We start from the raw sequence: 19356 nt of genomic DNA on the forward strand, positions 1-19356 counted from the left end.
GTACCTATCTCAGTGTTATAAAGGGGGTTTACTGTATTCTATATATTTATTTGGTAATTCGGTATAAATCGAATAAACCCCTAAACAAACCAGATATTTCGTTATAAATAAGATTTACGCTAATAAAAGTTTTTTTTAAACGTGGCGTTATCAATATGCAAATAAATAGTAAGCCTACGCAAATTTGCTCCCATAACTTCCACAAGAACAAAGGTTGGGACATAGATTTTGTCCTGTGCTTGGTTTATCAGCTAATTTTACGATATAAAAACCAATTTTACGGCATCGCCGTATACATTTTCCTGCTTTATTTATGGAATTTAATTTCGAGACGTCGGTCAGAAATATTGCTTTAATTTTTATATCGGTCTTATCATACATGCAAAGAATTAGTTTTCATTACCTGAGAAAAAAAAGATCAAAACCTTTGGTTTTAAATCGCAAAAGGCATTTTTATGAATCTATAAAACGGCAATTTCTAAGACTTGTGCTTCAAGTATTGATTATATTAATTTTGATCGATGAGTATATCAGCGAAAGCTTAACTGGTAGTACACAATGGAATCCTGTTTCCAACCCCGATATATGGAAGTGAAGCATGTAATTGGCAAAATATGGATGAAAGTAGACTAAATGCAGTTGAAATGCGATCCCTCAGACGAATATGCGTCAAAAATTACTCAACTCTACTAAAGATGGTGCCATAAACTAGCGTTTGTCAATTGAAGGATAAATACAACTTCCGAAACTTGATTGGTGTGGTGTCAATCATGGGTTGAATCAAATCATGGGTGAATTTTTCGCGTTTGTGAAGTGATCACTTAAACTAGCCTATGATAGGTCATGAGCCTTGTAAATACCCAAACTTCGATATTTCAATTCACCTCTGTTGATTTACCTATTTTTTTTTCTTCGATACACAGATACAGACATATCAAGAGTTGCAATGAAATTAGATTGATTTTAAAATGATAATAATGAAACCATTTTACTTATTGAATGACCAAATGTAAATAATATATTTGCAAATCTGATACAGAAGCTGTGTCTGGTTATGATCCCATGGTTAGTGTCGCGGACTCTTGAGTCAGAGTTTCTGGGTTCAAATCCACTCTACCACAATTTGATACCTATTTTCATGGCTTTTTTCATGTAACGTGGTGGAACAGCGTTCCGGCTCCTATTTTTACGGATATTTATATTTTTTAATTCACAATTATACAGAACAATGTTTGTGCTTTCATAATTACAATATTTTTTTATATAATTCGTAAAAATGATCGGAAAATTTGCTTTTTATTTTATTTAAATAATATTTAAATATATTTTTTTGAGTAAAAAGCTTGTCATGAAGAAAGTTTTAGGACGTTTTTTGTTTAGAAAAAGCTCTGTCTATTTTAAATAATGAGCCATTCAGGCTTAAAGCAGTAGAATAAAATTGAAGTATTTTTGAAAGTTATAAAAATAAAAATATTTCTCTTTTTATAAAACAGAAAAAAAAGCTGTAGGGTTTTTGTGGGACCCATACTTGCTTACGATGTTCAAAACTAGTAGAGTATTCAGCAAAAAATATTTTTATTACGTCTAAGCAATTTTAGTTTATTTTATAGACTACTTAACTTTCTAGCAAGACACCATTAAACCGTTCTACGGCAGTTAATGGATGCATAAAGGAACTTAAAATATTTAAACATTAAAAAAGAGCGTAAAACTTAAAAAAATAATCAAAACTCAACTCAGTCCGTCAAAGAATGATTTAAAAAAAAATCAACAGATGAGTTTCAACTCTCGTGCGACATGTTCCTCGTCCGATACAATATTAAGTTACATATTTCAAAATACAAAAAATATATATACCATAAGCAGGTTCAAACATTGCCAGAGAAGCAATGCTACAGTGTGCAAAGTGTACAAAGTGATTTCTTAAACCAGCCTGTGAGAAGTTATAAATTCTGTTATAACCCAGACCATTTTCTTCTCACCCAAACTCATTTTTTAACAATGATCTGGAGAGTGAGGATAAAATAACTGGTCAAAATATAAGTTGAATAAAAACTTTAATATTTTTACAGGCGTCCCCTAGTACGTGAAATAATTCGGGAAAGTCTCTGCTAAATACAAAACTTACTAGACCAATCATAGATGGTGCTGATAACTTGTATGTAAAGGAAGGTGCAATCGAAGGATAAGTACAACTTTCAAAATTTGAGTAGTGTGTTTGTTAATCATGGGTACAATCGTGAATGTCACACGTGTCAAACTTCCATTATCTTCTTCATCTTAGTTGATATATTAAAGTATCAAAAACATAAGAAACATATAGAATGTCTATAAAAATATGCTTTAAACTAAATCAAAATTTGTTAGAGCAATATTCTATATCCTTGGAATCTCACTGATCTACCAATATATTTGTAATCCCAAATGGTTAACACATTCAATATTAATGGTTATTATCTCACATGCTGACAATGTATCTCTCTCAAAATCCATAAATCGTGGATAAAACACATCCCATCCATCTCCTCGTATCGCTTCATACAATAATAATAATTCATGGAATATATGACCTGTGGTATACACTATCGATCTACATAGACGTGGGCTGTCGAATAAAAAACCGATTCAAATAACGACTTCTATAAAAGAAGTCATGACTTAATTCGATTATTTAAAACACAAATGCACAAATTTGGTAACGTATTGCGTACTTTGAGCTTTCAATATATTTGAAAATTCGACATTAAAAATTTAAGCTAGAAAGAAATATAAACGAAGGAAAAGTAACCAATGCTATCTCGATTGGGTAATCGAAAAAGTATTGGGTCTTATAAACAGTCTGCGGTTTTTTGGTACATCTTTGAACAAAAATTTTCTTTATTGAAAATCAAATTTAATCAAGTAGGTGCGCATTGACCACTATTATTTGTGACCTTTTGCCATTTTTCGGGTACCATCATACTTCCATCGGGATAGAACTTCTGTGGTTTATCAGCGAATAGCGGCTCTTCGGTCGACCGATTTTTTACCACCAAGAGATTTTTACAGAGACCGAAACAAATCGTGTAATCGGACAGTGCAAGATCCGGACTATATAGTTTTTTGCAACTTATCCAGGAATGCCAATTCTGCTATTATTTTTGTACGCTTGCTTTCATTCCATTACCCTTGTAATGAAATACGAAATGAAATATTTTAAAATACGAAATGAAATACGAAAATATTTATTTTTTATTTTGTACTCAAAATGTTTTAATTTTTAATTTTTTTTTTTAAATAAAGAGAACTATTTGTGTTTTTTATAATTCACATAAATATAATTTCATACGATTTATATGAGCCTAAGCGGATCATTATTGGAAATAGGTATCAAATTGCGGTAGAGGGGTTTGAACCGAGAAACTCTGACTTAAGAGTCCGCGACACCAACCACGGGACCACAGCCCGACAATGTTAAATTTACAGTAAAATGATGTAACATTTACATTAAAATAGTCACACTTATAATGAAATACGAAATAAATCATGTTTTTATTTTTCATCTAGTAGGTACCTATTTGGAAATGTTATTTTAAATGGAATAGACTATTTTTTCATCATTTTCACTAGTAATGAAATACTGAATAAAACATGTTGATTTTTTATTTTGTACTGGAAAATGTTCTTATAATAAGTTGATTAATGGTAAAATAAAACAGTTAATGATGTAGCAATAAAATAAATTTATTTTTAAAATTATACAAAGATATAATTTAACATTTCATAGGAATTAATATATATTTGGTTAATAATCATAAACATATACATATATATATATATATATATATATATATATATATATATATATATATATATATATATATATATATATATATATATATATATATATATATATATATATATATGACAAACATTAGTGTAGTAATATTACATAAAATTTTTCATATTCATGGTATACTTTCACGTGTAACTAATTCCAGTAAAGCCGTTCCCTTGGAATCAAAAGAAGGAACCATAATATACTGTTTTCTTCCCAAAGAGAATGGAATTACATTCTGGATTCCGGGAATAATTCCTGACGAGTGTATCTTCCAACCCTTGAACAAAATATGATATTCAAATTCCGTAAGTAGATTAGGGTTAACTTATATATAATGGACTACAAAATTTACAATTAAATATCAGGATAGTTCTTCGCAAACAGGGTTATAAACTAGTTGAATAAATTAACTATGAAATTTGAATAAATTTTAATGAAACGATTTTAAGGACGGAGAAAATCCATTTTCAAGACGTTCAAATTATGTTTTTTTATTTATTTAAATTTTACTTATTTAGTGTGATTATTTCTTTAATAATCGTAAAAAATATTGGTCAAAGAAAAACTTCAACGAATAGTTAGTTATGTAGGAACATACTTAAGCGTTTTTTAATGAATTGTTATAATGGGTGTATTTTTTTCTGAAATTAACAAATATCATATAGGTATTACAGAAATACAATAAAAAATAAATGATAATAAAAACCTCGAGTCAAACATATTTATGAAATTCTTACCTCAGACATAGAATGCGTATATATGATAAGATTATCAGTAACCGTAGCGACAAATAATAACGACTCTCTCGGATTATCTGAAAAAAAAAGTTCGAATAGTGATATTAGGAAAGAATCCAAGGATGAAATCTATGCGTTATCGATAAAATTTAAAAAAAATGCGTTTAGATGGTTTGGGCATGTGAATCAAATGAGTGTAATAAGAAAATTAACACAATTTTATGAGGTGTATTTGGTGGGTAGTAAAAGCATCGGAAAACCGAGGAAAACTTGACGCGGTCAAGTATTTTAAGTACTTGAAAGTGGTCAGGTTAGAAGTCGAAATAATTTGCGTAAATATTTATTTATTTATTTTATTTTAAATATATTTAAAAAAAATTACATTAACAACAATAAACATTACATTATATTAACAAAAATAGTTACGTTAATAAAAATAAAACCAATTAAAAAATTCCACATTGATGTTATAGCAAATAAAAACCTATCAGCGGAAGCTAAACTGGCAGTGCACAACGGAGTCCTGGTTCCAACTCTAATGTATGGAAGTGAAACATGGAGTTGGCAAAAGAAGGATGAAAGTAGACTGAATGCAGTCGAAATGCGATCTCTCAGAAGAATGTGTAACAAAACGATGTATGATAGATGTGCGAATAGTGAAATAAGGAAGGAATGCAAAGCTGAGATAAGCATTATCGATAAAATTAAGAAAGGTGTGTTGAGATGGTTTGGACATGTAGAACGAATGAGTGAGGAAAGAACGGTAAAACAAATTTATGAGGCGAATGTTAGCGGGAAAAGAAGCAGAGGAAGACCGAGAAAAACATGGCACGATCAGGTATGCCAAATACTTGAAAGTGGTCAGGTTAGGAGTCGTAACAATCGGCGGGTATGTATGAGGAGATGCATGAACGTGGAAGAGGCGAAGAATGTTTGCAAGGACAGAGTGGTGTGGCGCTCTATTCTCTCTGCCTACCCCTGCGGGGAAGCGGCGTGATGGTTAGTTAGTTAGTTAGTTAAAACAATAAGAGATAAAAAAAAGAAAAAAAAGTGGGAGTGTGTGTGTGAGGAAGGGAGTAAAGGGGTAAGGGTATGGTTTAAAAAATAGAAATTTTCAAGAACGAAAAGGAAAGGAGAGGAATTAATGAGAAAATTAATGAATATATGAATTTGGAAAAGGAAAGGATTGTCCTTAAAGACACAGTGGTGTGGCGTTCTTATCTCTCGTGATGATTAGTATATAAAACCTGATATCTCAAAAACAGCAAACACTCTACATGCATATGTAAACAGCACATCCGGTTATAAAAAGTCGACGTTGTGGTGTCAAACTCTCATTAAAATGTTGTTTTTTTTTACACTCTAGTTGCGCGATCTTTCCTCCCCGCTTGACCGCTATATATTATTATGTTCAATAAAAAGGTTCTTGCTTATCGTAACACGAGATTTTAGTTAAAAGGTTCTCATAGCGTTTACTTTACCCTGAAAAAGGCATCTCTCTCCCGAAACAAATATATCAAGTAGCCTCGTATAATTTACCGAAAGTGGCGGCAAATAAAGAAAGTAGAAAAGGCTGTTAATATTGTGTTTTTTCCCTTCTTTGATTTGTAACATGAGAAACAGCCCTCATTAGAAGAAAGTCTTATATTTTCATCTTTATTTTCTCTTTACACATACAAGTATATGGCATCATATTCTTATTTTGACTATTTTCTATAGCATGGGAAAAATGATAAGCAATGTATATAGTTAGACTTTTCACGTTTGGAGTTATATCACTTAGTGCTTGGTTAACACATCACTCAGTAAGTTTGTAGGATGACAAAAAATTAACTGAATACTTTTGACTGAACGTAAATTAAAGTTGTGTGAGATAGCTTATACCTTAAACATATCAAAAGCTTTGTTATGCATCAGCTAACAAAGCTACAGATGCATCCATTTCAGGTTTAAATATGAACTTGGTTTATATTTCAACCCGTATAAAGATGCATCTGTAGCTTTCAAAACTAGTCTTAAATTAAAATTATTAAAAATGTTATATAAAATGTCAATCTTAGATCAGTTGATATATCAGTTGATAGTTTAGAGTAAATTGATAAACTTAAAGAGCTCTTTAATTTTTTAATTTCACTTGTTGTTGAAGACAACTTAAACTCTCGAAACTAGCCGTATTTACATTGATAATCTTAAAATTAGGCGTAATGTATGTTTTTTATTTAATATATTTAAAACATCACATTGTTTCATAAGGTTAATGCTTAGAAAAAATGTTATTCATACTAGTATGTATATATGTTTTACACAAATATATATAGAAATAAAATGAATTTGTGAGGTTTATACAAAATATGGCAGGGATACAAAATTATGCTATTTTTTATAAATCTCATAATCTGAAGAGATTTCATAAAAAAATATCCTGATAACCAGAATGTATTTTTTGTTGTTAATTCAAGGATTTCAACACAAATTAGGATCGGAACACAGACATTCTGATGAAAATATCTGAGGCTTTTGTTTATCCTGGCTGTATTCTTTACGGTTTCAGGAAAATATTTATCCTTCAAAAATATATGAAAGTTTAATCAGTAGAAATTTGTGTTTTAGCTAAATGTTTATTTAGGACCAGCTGCGTAAAATATTTTAATAGGAAGATGGTTCAGAAAAGGCGACTTTTCAGTATAGATTAATCAAAAAAATATTGATAGAATAATCACTCTTTTGCGGTTGATTTTTCTGACATCAAATTATGAATTTGGATCCATTTAATTAAAATCGTTGTATTAAAAAGAATGGGAAAAGGAATATTCGATAATTGGTGTGTTTTAATAAAGGAAAATTGGTTTACCCTTAAAAGCTTTGATGATGGAAGCGAAATTTCAATACTATGCAGATTTGGGGAAAAATTCCTGAAATTTTGTTAATCCAATATGAAAGGACATTTGATCAGAAAATTTAACGAAAAGTGGCGTCGTTCTTGTTAAATATTTATTTTAACCAGCTATTTATTTTCAATTTAATGTTTCAATTTGATATTTCAATTAAAAACTATTTTCAGAAAAGCCTAAGCGGTTCGCGTTTGAGAATAATAACCAAGTTGTGTCAGAATAGAGCTCGAACCTAGAGATCTGGAGTCAAAGTACGCGATACTTACCACGGGACTACAATCCGAATCGATATATCTCTTTTAACAATTATTATTTTTCAATGTTCAAAGTAAATTAGTTGTTCGCATGAAGGAAATTGGGAAGGTATATATGATGAAAATATTGAAAATATTCAGACCAATTAATATAAAAATATATATTCCAAAATACTAATTACTACATAGTCATAATTTTTTTTTACTAACAGATGATGTGATGGGCATCGGATTAAATGGAATGGATTGTTGACTTGATCACTGATAATATGAATGCAAGTTGATTAATTATGTGCTTTAAATATGTGTTATGTATTTAGCAATATAGAAAAAAATTAAAGAATAACAATGAATATAGTGATAAAGTAAAAAAAACTGATATTGCTAACTAACCATCACGTCTATTCCCCTTAAGGGTATGCAGAGAGGAAAGAACTGTTTTTTTTATTAATCTTCGCCTTTTTCACATTCATACATCTCCTCATACATAACCACCAATTGTTCTAACTTCTGACCTGACCACACTCAAGTATTTCAAATACGTGATCATGGCAAGATATTACAGTTTTATGGAAAAGGAAGTGGAGAACGAATTATAAGTAGAAAGATGAGAATACCAGTAGTGGCTAGGGCACTGAGATTGCATATCAGTACTCGTTAGTTAGTATAATTTGAAAATTTATGATGTGTATGATTCTTATTCGATAGATTCATAGTTATAATGAGATAAATAAACATAAATATTAATATTTTGAAAAATAACTTACTGCCAATGCTGCCAAATGAAGCGGCCAGTATTGTTCGTCCTGCATTGAGGGTTTGATAGTCAAAATACTGATTCTGTATTTCGTTATATAGTAAGACTATCAGTTGAGGATCTCCTTTTTGGACTATGGCAAGAAAAATCATCCCGTTTTCTGATGTTGTGCTTGTTACTTTGTGAAAGCTTCGCAAAGGAAACGTTTGAAGTAGTTCAAACTAAAACAAAAAATGATCTCAAAATTATTCGAAAACTACTGTTCATTTTATTGTATTGTTTACTTATATATTGGGTTATGAGTAAAACAAGGTAACTTCGACTTATTTTGTTTCAACATGAAGTCTGTGTTTGCTTTTAATGTAGTATAATACAAAAATGGAATTTAATTATCATGAATTTGATAATGTGTAAGTTCAAATACTTAACAATATTTTTATGTGTGTTCAAATACATGTTCACAAATACAAGTAAGTTTTAAATATTTTTTTTTGACATCTCATCAAAGATGAAGAAGAATATGGAAGTCTGGGCATTTACGGGGCTGACGACCACCATAGGCTGGTTTAAGTGATCACTTTACAGACGTGTATGTAGTGATAAGTCATATTTTCTTATTTTGTATTTATCTTAAGTTTTTTTTGTATTTTCTCATTTGTTATATTTTCTCATTTTTTATATTTTCTCATTTGTTTATTTTGAATATGCTTCTTACCTTATGTTTTTATATTTGGTTATTTAAAAAAAAAACTTATTTATTTGTGTTCTAGTCTTATTAACCTTAATCCCATGTCCAAAAATGAGAAATAGAAATTACTTATCGGAAATATTATATATATATATATGACTTTTGTATGTAATGTTTTGAAAAAAAATTGTGTTCACAACATAAAAATATTGTGGAATGTAAATTACTCCTTAGTGGGCAAAATCATATTTGTGAATATTTGCATATATTTGGGCACTCTAAAAATATTGAGATTATATTTTCTTAATAATGATAAATGGCGTGTAGGCTTCGAAATTACAATAAATCGTTATTCTCGCCTCATAAAAAATTCAACGCAAAGTTTCGTCATAATAAATAGGGTAATTTTTGTGGAAAAAAGTTTCTCTTGTAGTCAAGTACTAAAGATTTTACAAAATATTTGAATTTGTGTGGAAAATTCTTTTGTAAATGTAAATGCGGCTTATGATCACATTAAGTCATGGAGTTTTGCGTTATTTCACGAATTTATGTATTAACTAATGACACAACTTACAAGAACTCTTTTTCAACCAGATATAAATTTTCATCACTTTTTGGGAATGATATTTAAATTTTCCCGACAAATATTTAAATTTTCATAAATTTTTGCGAATGATGTTTAACTTATGGCTCCGACGAAAAACATTCGTTTTATTATTTTCGTCCAGGAAATGAGAAAGAATCTTATTTAAATAAGATTTTTTGCAAAATATTTAAGATTTTACTTTTCCATATTTATTTGGAAAAAAAATGTTTACTTAAGTATTAAATAACACTTAAAAACATAATTTGAAAATTCAATTCAATGACGTTTGAAATTTGAGAACTAATTTGAATTACCTAAGTAGAAATATTATTTGATATTTTCCCGTTTTTTAACCGATCAAAAAATATAATTAAGATTGATGTTGAAATATTTTTTGATTCAAAATAAATTTTAACTAATATTCAATACAAAACAAGACATACGACAATTTTTTTACGATATAAAAACAATAAAAAAAATGTATTGGTGGAAAATAAAATAAAGTTTTCTTCCATTTCTGTTTTATTTGATCAGTGACCAGGTTTTGTCGTTACTGTCATCACCAGTCTGATGATGTCGGTAATTTACGTACATGGTAAAAATGCACAAAAAATAGATTACCGATAAATAAAGTTCATCAACGAGGTTTTATGAAGATTTCAATTTGATTATTTTTTAAATTTGTCATATTGTAAATATTAATACATTTGATAAAAAGATGGAAATGAAAAAGTACAATAATAATTTGATTGTTTTTATGAAAATTCAGTTTTTGGGACGAATCACGTAAATAATAAATTACTCTATGAAATAAATACTTAAGAAAATTTTACGTTGTTATACCCTTTAAAATAAAGGCGAAATAAAAATAAGTTTTTATTTGACTTTCCATGTTTAAAAGAATAACAAAATATTACCTGAAAAGTATAAGGGTTGAATTGAAGAACAGGCGAGGGTGTTGATATGGTATTTTTTACGGAATCAAAGGTGTTTCCTATGAAGAGATGACATCTTCCCTTCGTCTGAAGTATTTCCAAATCCTTCGCCCCAAAGCTCGGTATCCTTTGAATGGTCACACTTAACCGCTACAAAAAAACATATTAAGATTCATTTTAGTTTTTAGTGCCAGTCGTTTGCGTTTTTTTGTGAAAAAATGGCCAACAACGAAATGGACAAGTGGCAAGATAGCATTGTAAGGTTACTTCATTCCAACTAAAACGACAAGGTTTTTTGACGTCGGTTTGGAAAGTAAACCTTGGTCACCGATTGTGGTCTAGTGCAGTGCTCCGCAAAGTGTGTGCCGCGGCACACTGGTGTACCACAAAAAAATCTAATTTTGTGAAGGTAACACACCTTGAAATAGCTGAAAGCTAAACGAGTGAGGCGCTTTGTTGCACAATGAGCGTGTGAATTGGGATTTCAGACTTTGAATTCTATTAAATAAAAAAAAGAACGCCTGAGGATGGTCAACGGTGAGAGCAGCCTTATCAACAACTGTAGGCTCACATTTCGCATCAAAAATCATATGTTTTGTACATTATCGAACAGATTAATTGAAACAAACATTTTTGTTGTTGTATTTTTGTAAACAGTTTTGGAAAATCTTTTGTTTATTTGTCACACCACAAATTTATATTTGATATGATCTTATTTGGGCTCTATTAAAGATATTACTCTTCTTGGCATCTATTTTATAAGGTTTTGTCCCGTGGATGCCATTTTTTCGTCTCGAAACCATAACTGAATTATGAACAAAATGAGTTTTTCCACCGTAGTACAATCAACTTTGGAGAGTCGATTCTTACAGTTTGCCGATAGATTTTCAATTAGGTTTATGTCTGGCAAAATTCTTGACCAGTCCAACACAGTTCATTGTTTTTGTGTGAAAAATTTCATCATTTTTTCTGATTTGTGGCAGGGGGTTGAATCCTGCTGAAATTTTCCATTACCATTTGACCTTCGTTTTTGTGTCTCTGGTAGTATATTTTACAGTAGAATTTGTTGATACTTCTCGCTATTTATTATATCAGTCACTGAATGAAACAGCCCTGTTCCATAATACGAGGAACACCACCAAAAAATTTTTTAGAGGGTGTTGAAAATACGAAAAAAAAGTTTTGTTTCAATTAATCTATTCGATACTGTATGTATGTATTCGGGTTATATTAATTTTAGTGATAAATCAACATTAAATAAACTTTGTTTTTTTTTACGTGTACCTTTAAAAAAATCTTGATTTGGCAGGTGTATCTTGAACAGAAAAAAGTTTGCGGAACACTGGTCTAGTGGATACGTTAGGTAAGGTTAGGTAAGGTTTTATTATTTTCGTCCAGGTCGTCGTTAGGTTAGGTTGTATAAGAATGTGAGTTAGAATTCCATATTAAAAAATTGTGATACTAAAAATTTAGGTGTTTAAAAATAAAAAAGGTAAAGGTTCGTCAATTTAAATTAACGTTTGTTTGCCGTGAATATATTCAAATATACATATGTACAATTCTCAGTGCGTTTATTCGTGACCGTGAGTGTTTTCCGTTGTACCATGTTGTAAAAGAACCTCGATCATTGTCAGGGTACATCAAAGGCTCTAGGGCTAGGAGCGCATAACGGTGAAGGCGGAAGCTTGCAGCGAGATGGGAGTAGTGTGGTGGTGACATGCCCCGGAATCCGCGCCAAGGGTCGCGAACACAGGGCAACGTGTCCGCAAGGGGTGCGTAAAACGAGGTCACTCGTTTTCAAAAATAACCGAATGAAAATATCGTCTGTAATGCAGTATTTCAAAATCGCGTCGTTTTAATGTAGGTATCAACTTATATGAGTATGCGAGGGTAGAATAATTTGAAATTGTATTTTTTAAATTAATTTACCATTATTTGAATATTAAAAGCGTTGTTAACTTTATGGTATGCTAATATTTATAATAATATAATATTTGTCCTGGAGGTTCCGGGTTCGATTCCCAGGGGGGGAGTCAAATAAATATAAGTGATTTTTTCACTCTAATATTTATTCATTATTAGGACTGGTACCTGAAGCGGAGGGCTGATCACCTTTCCTTCATAGGTAAACGATCAAGATAACACTGCGTTTATATGATACAATGCCCTATTCACCGCTGGGGTGCGGATAAGGGTTTAGTATTATTATTATTACATTATTATCTATAATACTCTCCCTATCATTCATCGTTCAATTTGTGTGATAACACTTAAAAATACTATTTTATAACTATTGGTTTCAGAATAATCATTCCACCGTTATACATCAGGTCAAATGTAGATCTGATGATGGAATGTTTATACCGAAGCCAATAGTCATGAAGAAGTTTTTTTAAAAGCGTATTTCACAAAGTAATAGATGATTGATAAGAAGAGTGTTAATTCATTATTTACCTAAGAGGTGAACGCAAAAACAATTACATTTGGATAAAATAAAATTTATTAAAAAAAAATATTGAAAAAGAGAAGTATTTGTGTTTTTATTATTTACAAAAAAGCTTCAATTTCGTACTATAATATTTCTGTGAGCAGCTCATTATTAGAAATAGGTATCAAATTATGGTAGAGTGGGTTAGAACCGAGAAACTCCGACTTAAGTGTCCGCGACACTGACCACAGGACCCTCAACCCGACACAATCGATAAAAAACAACAATCTATTTTAACTCATTAAATATGCTCTTGAGAAGGCTACTCGTAGTATTTTTTATTATTAATTTATTTCATTAATTGATTTGGCAGTCACTTTGTAGCAATATCTAGGCATTTTTATTTAAAATTTATATTAAAAATACACAATTTCCAAAAATTTATTATAATACATGTTTCGATGCATTCAATATACGATGTTTATAAAAGATGTTAAATTTATCAAAATACGTGTCATACGTAATTGATTTAAAGAAAATGTGGTATTTACTTAGTTTAAGTTAAAAAAAATACCCTTTCTTAAATGATTTTAGCAGATACTTTGTGGCAAATTTTTTAAACTTTATAAAATAAAACTTAGTTTTAACCACTTTAAAAAAATCAACTGTAGTAACTACTGTCGTAATAGCGGTTGATTTTAAGAAATAGTGGTATTTCCCAAGTAAATTATTAATTAAAAATGAATAGATTGTACTGCAAAGTGACTGACGAAACAATTAATGAAACTTTATTTTTTTTTAGTTAAAACAGGGTTGTTTAATTTTAAAAAGTTTAAAAAAATATCCACTTAAAATATTTTATCTTTTTTATTATTGAAGCATTTGTTGAGTTACATGAATAATCGCGTATCCTATGTAATAGAATACCATTGTAAATCTTCAAATATAAACACATCCGCATTCCTTGTATGTAAGAAAATCTTCTGTAAGGGCAACTGGCAGTTAAGGGATGGTAGGGTTAAGTTTACGGTTGGGGTTAGAATTGTTGAAATTGTTAAGGGTGAAATTCATCTTGGTATCCCGGCCGTGCAAAGTTACCCCTTGAACTTAAACCAACACAAAAGCCCTGGTATCTTATCCTTGTACGAGGAAAACCCTATGCTTAATTGTTATACTAAGTTTTTCTTTTTGATGTTTTGGAGATGATATTTGTGAGTTACTTGTTACTGTTTGTCATAAGTCTCCAACTATTTTACGTAGAGAGTTCTATAAAAATAATTTATTAATAATTTTTAGATTTTAACAATTTTTTGGCCTTGATCATTATTCCCACGAATTTCATAGTTGACACGTATTTTATAGTTTACATCTTCTTGATAGTGTGTAAGTTATGACACCCCCGACACATGACCCGCTGTAATCTGATTAAATGGGGCCGTCCCATCAGCTCAGTGTAGTTGCCGGGTCACAATCGGGCACACTTAAGTGCCACTTCGCCCCTTTGACTTGGCTCGCGTCAATTATGGCTAAGTCTCGACTTTTCTGTGGGTGTTCATTCAAGACCTTTCATCACCATCGCTATTCATAGTCGTGACTCTTGCTCGCTTACTCCTTTTGTAAAATACAGTAAAAATAGATCTAAATTCACTTCTATTTGATGTGAATTTAACGCCTTAGATCAAGGGTGGCCAACCCGCGGCCCGCGGTCATGTATGACGAATTAATTAAAAAAAAAATATATATATTAAAAATAATATTGAAGTTTTTAAAAGTAATCAAGTTTCTGTAATTACGTGTAATGCATACTCGTATATTCTGGTGAAAAGAAACTCAAATCTCGCACTGAGTGGCTATTGATAAAATGTTTAAAAAAAATTATATATATATTGTTTGATTTTTGTGCCCTAATTAATAATTTTGATTTTTAAAATTGATAACAACGTTTATTACTGCATTTTTTGTTGGTTCAATTTGTGTTTTCTTCTCACATCTTATTGTAGTAATGTTTTTTTTTCGCATTTATTCTGATTACTTCTGCATTCGAATTATTTATAAATCTTCCAAAAAAATTAATAAGTATGAAATTCGTTGTAATATATTCTTTTAATTCATTATTACTATCTGTTTGCGGCCCTTAGGAAAATTTTAGGGAATCGATGCGGCCCGGTGTGCAATTTGGGTTGGCCAGGCCTGCCTTAGATGTTCGTATACTGATAGCATTTTAAGGGAAGACATTACAGGTATCTTTTGAATTTTAGACGATATTTCTTATTTTTTCGCATTACCAACTACAGCTTGTAATTATTAGTAAAAATTGAAATAAAGTGAATAGTGCACTTATGTCGGTTATGGCAAATAGCAACCCTAACAGCAAAAGCTAAACTGACATTATAACGGAGTCCTAGTAACAACTTATATTTATTTTTTTATTTATTTCTTAATTTAGCTTATATTACAACCAATACAAACTATTATAAACACTTAATTTACATCATCAACATATATATCGACATCTCCTTACAGAAAACAAAACATTGATTTTTAAATTCTTTCAGCCTCTTTTCATCCTTTGTACTCTTTACATTCAGGCATCTTATCATACATTTTCAAACCCTTATACATTAAGCAATTTTGCGACTCGTTTTTTTCAACAATGGCAGTATTATTTTATCCTTATTTCTAGTAGTATGTTCATTACAATTTTTATTTAAAACTATTTAATCCTTAAAAATTTTTGATAATTTATTGATAAAAAAATTATGTTTAAAGCTCGGCATATTAAATTTAAGTCTCTCTTTTAAAGATAACCAGTTTAGTTCTTCTCTCATTTTTTTTATATATTATGCATTTTATTTTATTCTATTTAATGCATGGAAGCGAAACTTGGAGTTGGCAAAAGAAGAATGAAAATATTATTAATTGATTCAGCATTAACTTTGTGGGGTGAGATTGATAATTTTAAAAATCAAATACTTGTTTAATACCACTTATTGAGTTTTGTTTAATTTCACACGAATAGTTTCGAAAATTACAGTTCCTCAACAGGTGATTACAAAAACTAGCGAGCAAAAAAAATATTCTGATATATATTGTAATATATAGAGGTGGGTGGGATAATAACTAGAGGAGAGGGATTAGAGAGCGGGACATTGTTCAATGGGATGACAGATAATAATTTTGATGTATTTTGGAATGGCATATTATTAAGTTATATTTTATCAGTAATTTTTTATTTTATTTTTCTAAATTTTCTTTATTTTTGTCAGTTTTGTACAATATGAAAATTGTACTTAGAACACCAATTTGGATCCTAAGCAGGACCTTGACAGGACACTGCAGACTGAGGAAATACATGATAAAAACTGGACTACATTACTACCCAATATGCATATTTTGTATGAAGGATAACGAAACGCCAATCCACATTCTCTATAATTGTGACGCACTCGCTCGCAAAAGAAGTCACATCATTGGTGGACCACTACTAGACTCCGAGAAGGTAAAGCTCCTACCACCAAGACAGGTCGTGAGTTACATGACACGTAGGTTTTGGGAGTGAGCTGTGATACAGAGGGAGGTAACAAAGACCTAATATGGTCGCAGTGCTATAAGAGATGCAAGATCCCTTGACCTCACAAAAAAAGAACACAAATGTAGCCTGTGAAATAATTTTATTTTTAAATAAATAAACATACCTGATTGAAATCTAAGGATATGACAATTGTGTCAAGGTTATAACTATCGTACGTCATATCGTATTGCTGAGTTATAACGGCATAGTACTGTCCATTACTGTAGAATGATTGTACATCAGAAACAAAACCAGTCAACTCGTAACTTAGATCGGAATACCCTTCAAGCTCGTTATAATTAGACCTCCAGGATATCCATGTCCTTGCTCTTTGTAAGGATTGCGTATCAGTTCTGAAAAGGGGTGTCAATTAATTAATATTCAAATATACGTAAATCGTTACTTCGGTAACTTTAATTGTTTCGAAAGTTATTAACTTGTCAAGGATACGGATAACATAAACCTAGGTTATTTCAGGAGATAAGATTATTTCCTTAGATAAATTGATATTCGAGGAAATGATAAACATTACACCATTCCAGTGGTTCTCAATTAGTTTTTTCTACTTACCCCTTATTGTGGGAATGATAAGTAAAAAAATAAGTAAGTTTATTTTAACCATCAATAATATGAAAAATGTAGACCCTTTCCTTTGCACAAATTTTAAATATCTGGTAGCTTTTTGGTCCACTTTAGGCGTCGTCCTAATACAACGCGATGTGGCACGACCATCGCAAAGCGCGTTAGCGTTGGCGCGATCAATTAGTACATTCGAGATCTGTATGTTTAATCGTGGATTCGTACGGGTAAAATTCGCGAGAACTTTCGATGGTCACGTTATCATTGCATTGCATTAGGACAATGCTTTAGTGTTAAATCGTCTTCGAGTTAAAATCTGTGATGAGTAAGTAAGTTTTTTTTACTCATAAAATTATCGTAACTCTTGATGTAACTTTGGGTAGGTACCTCTGGAGGTACGCGCACCACTAATTGGGAAACACTGTCGTGCTTCTGGAGAATGCGCCACAAAAACCAACTGTTCTGTTTATAACACTAAATCGACATTTCAATTCAATCTTGATTAATAAAAATGTAAATTAAAAAATGTCGTTATTTAAAACTTATAATCATAAAACTTACCAGCTACTATCACACTGCTTTCCCAGAAGTAGGTAGAGAAAATAAAATACCACACCAATCTGTCTTTGGAAACAATCTTTGTTTTTTCCACATTCATGCACCTCCTCATACATACCCGCCTATTATTCCGACTCCTGACGTGACCACTTTCAAGTATTTTAAATACTTGATAACAGGTTTTTCTTGGCCATTTTCAAAATAATAATTTTTATATGAGAAAATGGCAAAAACATGGTTTTATTTGTTTCATTATTTAGAAGGAAGAACATGGCTAAGGAATCTGAAAATCTATAATCTGAAAAGGTATACAACAGAACCGTTTCGTGGGGTTTTCAACGAGATGTGAGTTCGTCATGATTTCGTAGGAGATGGCGCAAGAAGAAAAAGTCCCTTGATTAATACTTGATTGTACTTACCCGCAGTACCTGTTGATACCAAATGATGTTGTTAAGAGACTGGTAAAGAATCCAGGGGGTGAGAGAACATTAAAAGTTCTTAAAAAACTGGGATTAGATGTCACCGATGATAATCCATCGCTTGAAATTTTTACCTGGAAGATAAAACAAAATTTTCAAAATAGCAAATGTACTTGAACATTTTCGTAAAATAATAATCTATTCTGTTCTAAATGTATCTTATCTCTATACGAGTACGTCTTGCGTATTAGGATTTCCCGATGTTCGTAAAAAATAATTGTTTCATTATTTGATTCGACAGTTACTTTGTGGTAAAATCTATCCAATTTTAGTTTTATTAGTAATTACCACCTTGTCTTAAAATCTATTGTGATACGTGTTTCGATGCATTCAGCGTCATACGGTGTTTGTAAATGATGCTGAATGCAATGATGCTGAATGCAACGCCAGTATAGCAAGACTATTATATCATTTCGATTGTTGAAGTTCGAAAATTTCATATTTAAAAAATATAAAAAAATGCATCAATACACGTGTCATGATAAATTTTACAAAACAGTGGTATTAATTAAGTGAAACTTAAATTAAAAATACGATTTAATTAAAAAATCCGTCGTCGTTTAAAAGAAAATTATGAGATATTTCATTTACCGAACATCATAAAATTAAGACAGTAAATTTAATAACGTCCCTGGACTCAGATGTTTGTAAGTTTTATTTCTTTTTCAAACTACCCCTTGTTTACCTTTACAATATTGCACTCTTTTATATTTCTTCTTCCCTGAACTCTTCCACCAAGCTGCAGACATTGAAAATCCAATTAGATCTGGTGTCAGGTTGAATGAGGTTCTCGAATAGCTTCTCTTCGACGTCAAATGTTGTAACAATTTGTAGGAAATTCGCTTGCAACTTTCAATTTCACGTTCTAAGAACTAGCTGTGTCTTTTATGGGGCATGTGAGTTTTATTATACATCTACCTCATTCAGTGCTTTGTACCTTATTTTGCGCTTCATATGTAACTCGTCTGTATTACAACTTACAAGGTACTAGACCAAAATGTTAATTATGTTTTTTTTATTGTTGTTAAAAAGTACTTTTCATTATTTTGACTGGGATGCTAGATTGAAGGTTT

The 19356-nt window shown here is 30.7% G+C and overlaps 2 protein-coding genes across 2 annotated transcripts in view; one reads left to right on the top strand and one right to left on the bottom strand.

Annotated features, from left to right (window-relative positions):
• The window catches only part of LOC148313636 (dopamine D2-like receptor), a 487962-nt gene that overhangs the window by 178355 nt on the left and 290251 nt on the right, over positions 1 to 19356 (top strand). The gene's annotated exons all lie outside the window — the stretch shown is intronic.
• The window catches only part of fs(1)M3 (female sterile (1) M3), a 65695-nt gene continuing 50271 nt past the window's right edge, over positions 3933 to 19356 (bottom strand). The window contains exons 20-25 of the mRNA XM_088260470.1: positions 18224 to 18357; positions 16792 to 17020; positions 10651 to 10818; positions 8470 to 8680; positions 4558 to 4634; positions 3933 to 4097 (exon numbers count right to left, since the gene is read on the bottom strand). Of these exons, the coding sequence (XP_088116596.1) occupies positions 3948 to 4097; positions 4558 to 4634; positions 8470 to 8680; positions 10651 to 10818; positions 16792 to 17020; positions 18224 to 18357 (969 nt within the window). The 3' untranslated portion in view covers positions 3933 to 3947. The remainder of the gene's footprint in view (positions 4098 to 4557; positions 4635 to 8469; positions 8681 to 10650; positions 10819 to 16791; positions 17021 to 18223; positions 18358 to 19356) is intronic.

Source organism: Brachycentrus maculatus, unplaced genomic scaffold (assembly GCF_059751285.1).
Source record: "Brachycentrus maculatus isolate JH-2025_06_01 unplaced genomic scaffold, ASM5975128v1 h1tg000007l, whole genome shotgun sequence".
NCBI lineage: Eukaryota > Metazoa > Arthropoda > Insecta > Trichoptera > Brachycentridae > Brachycentrus > Brachycentrus maculatus.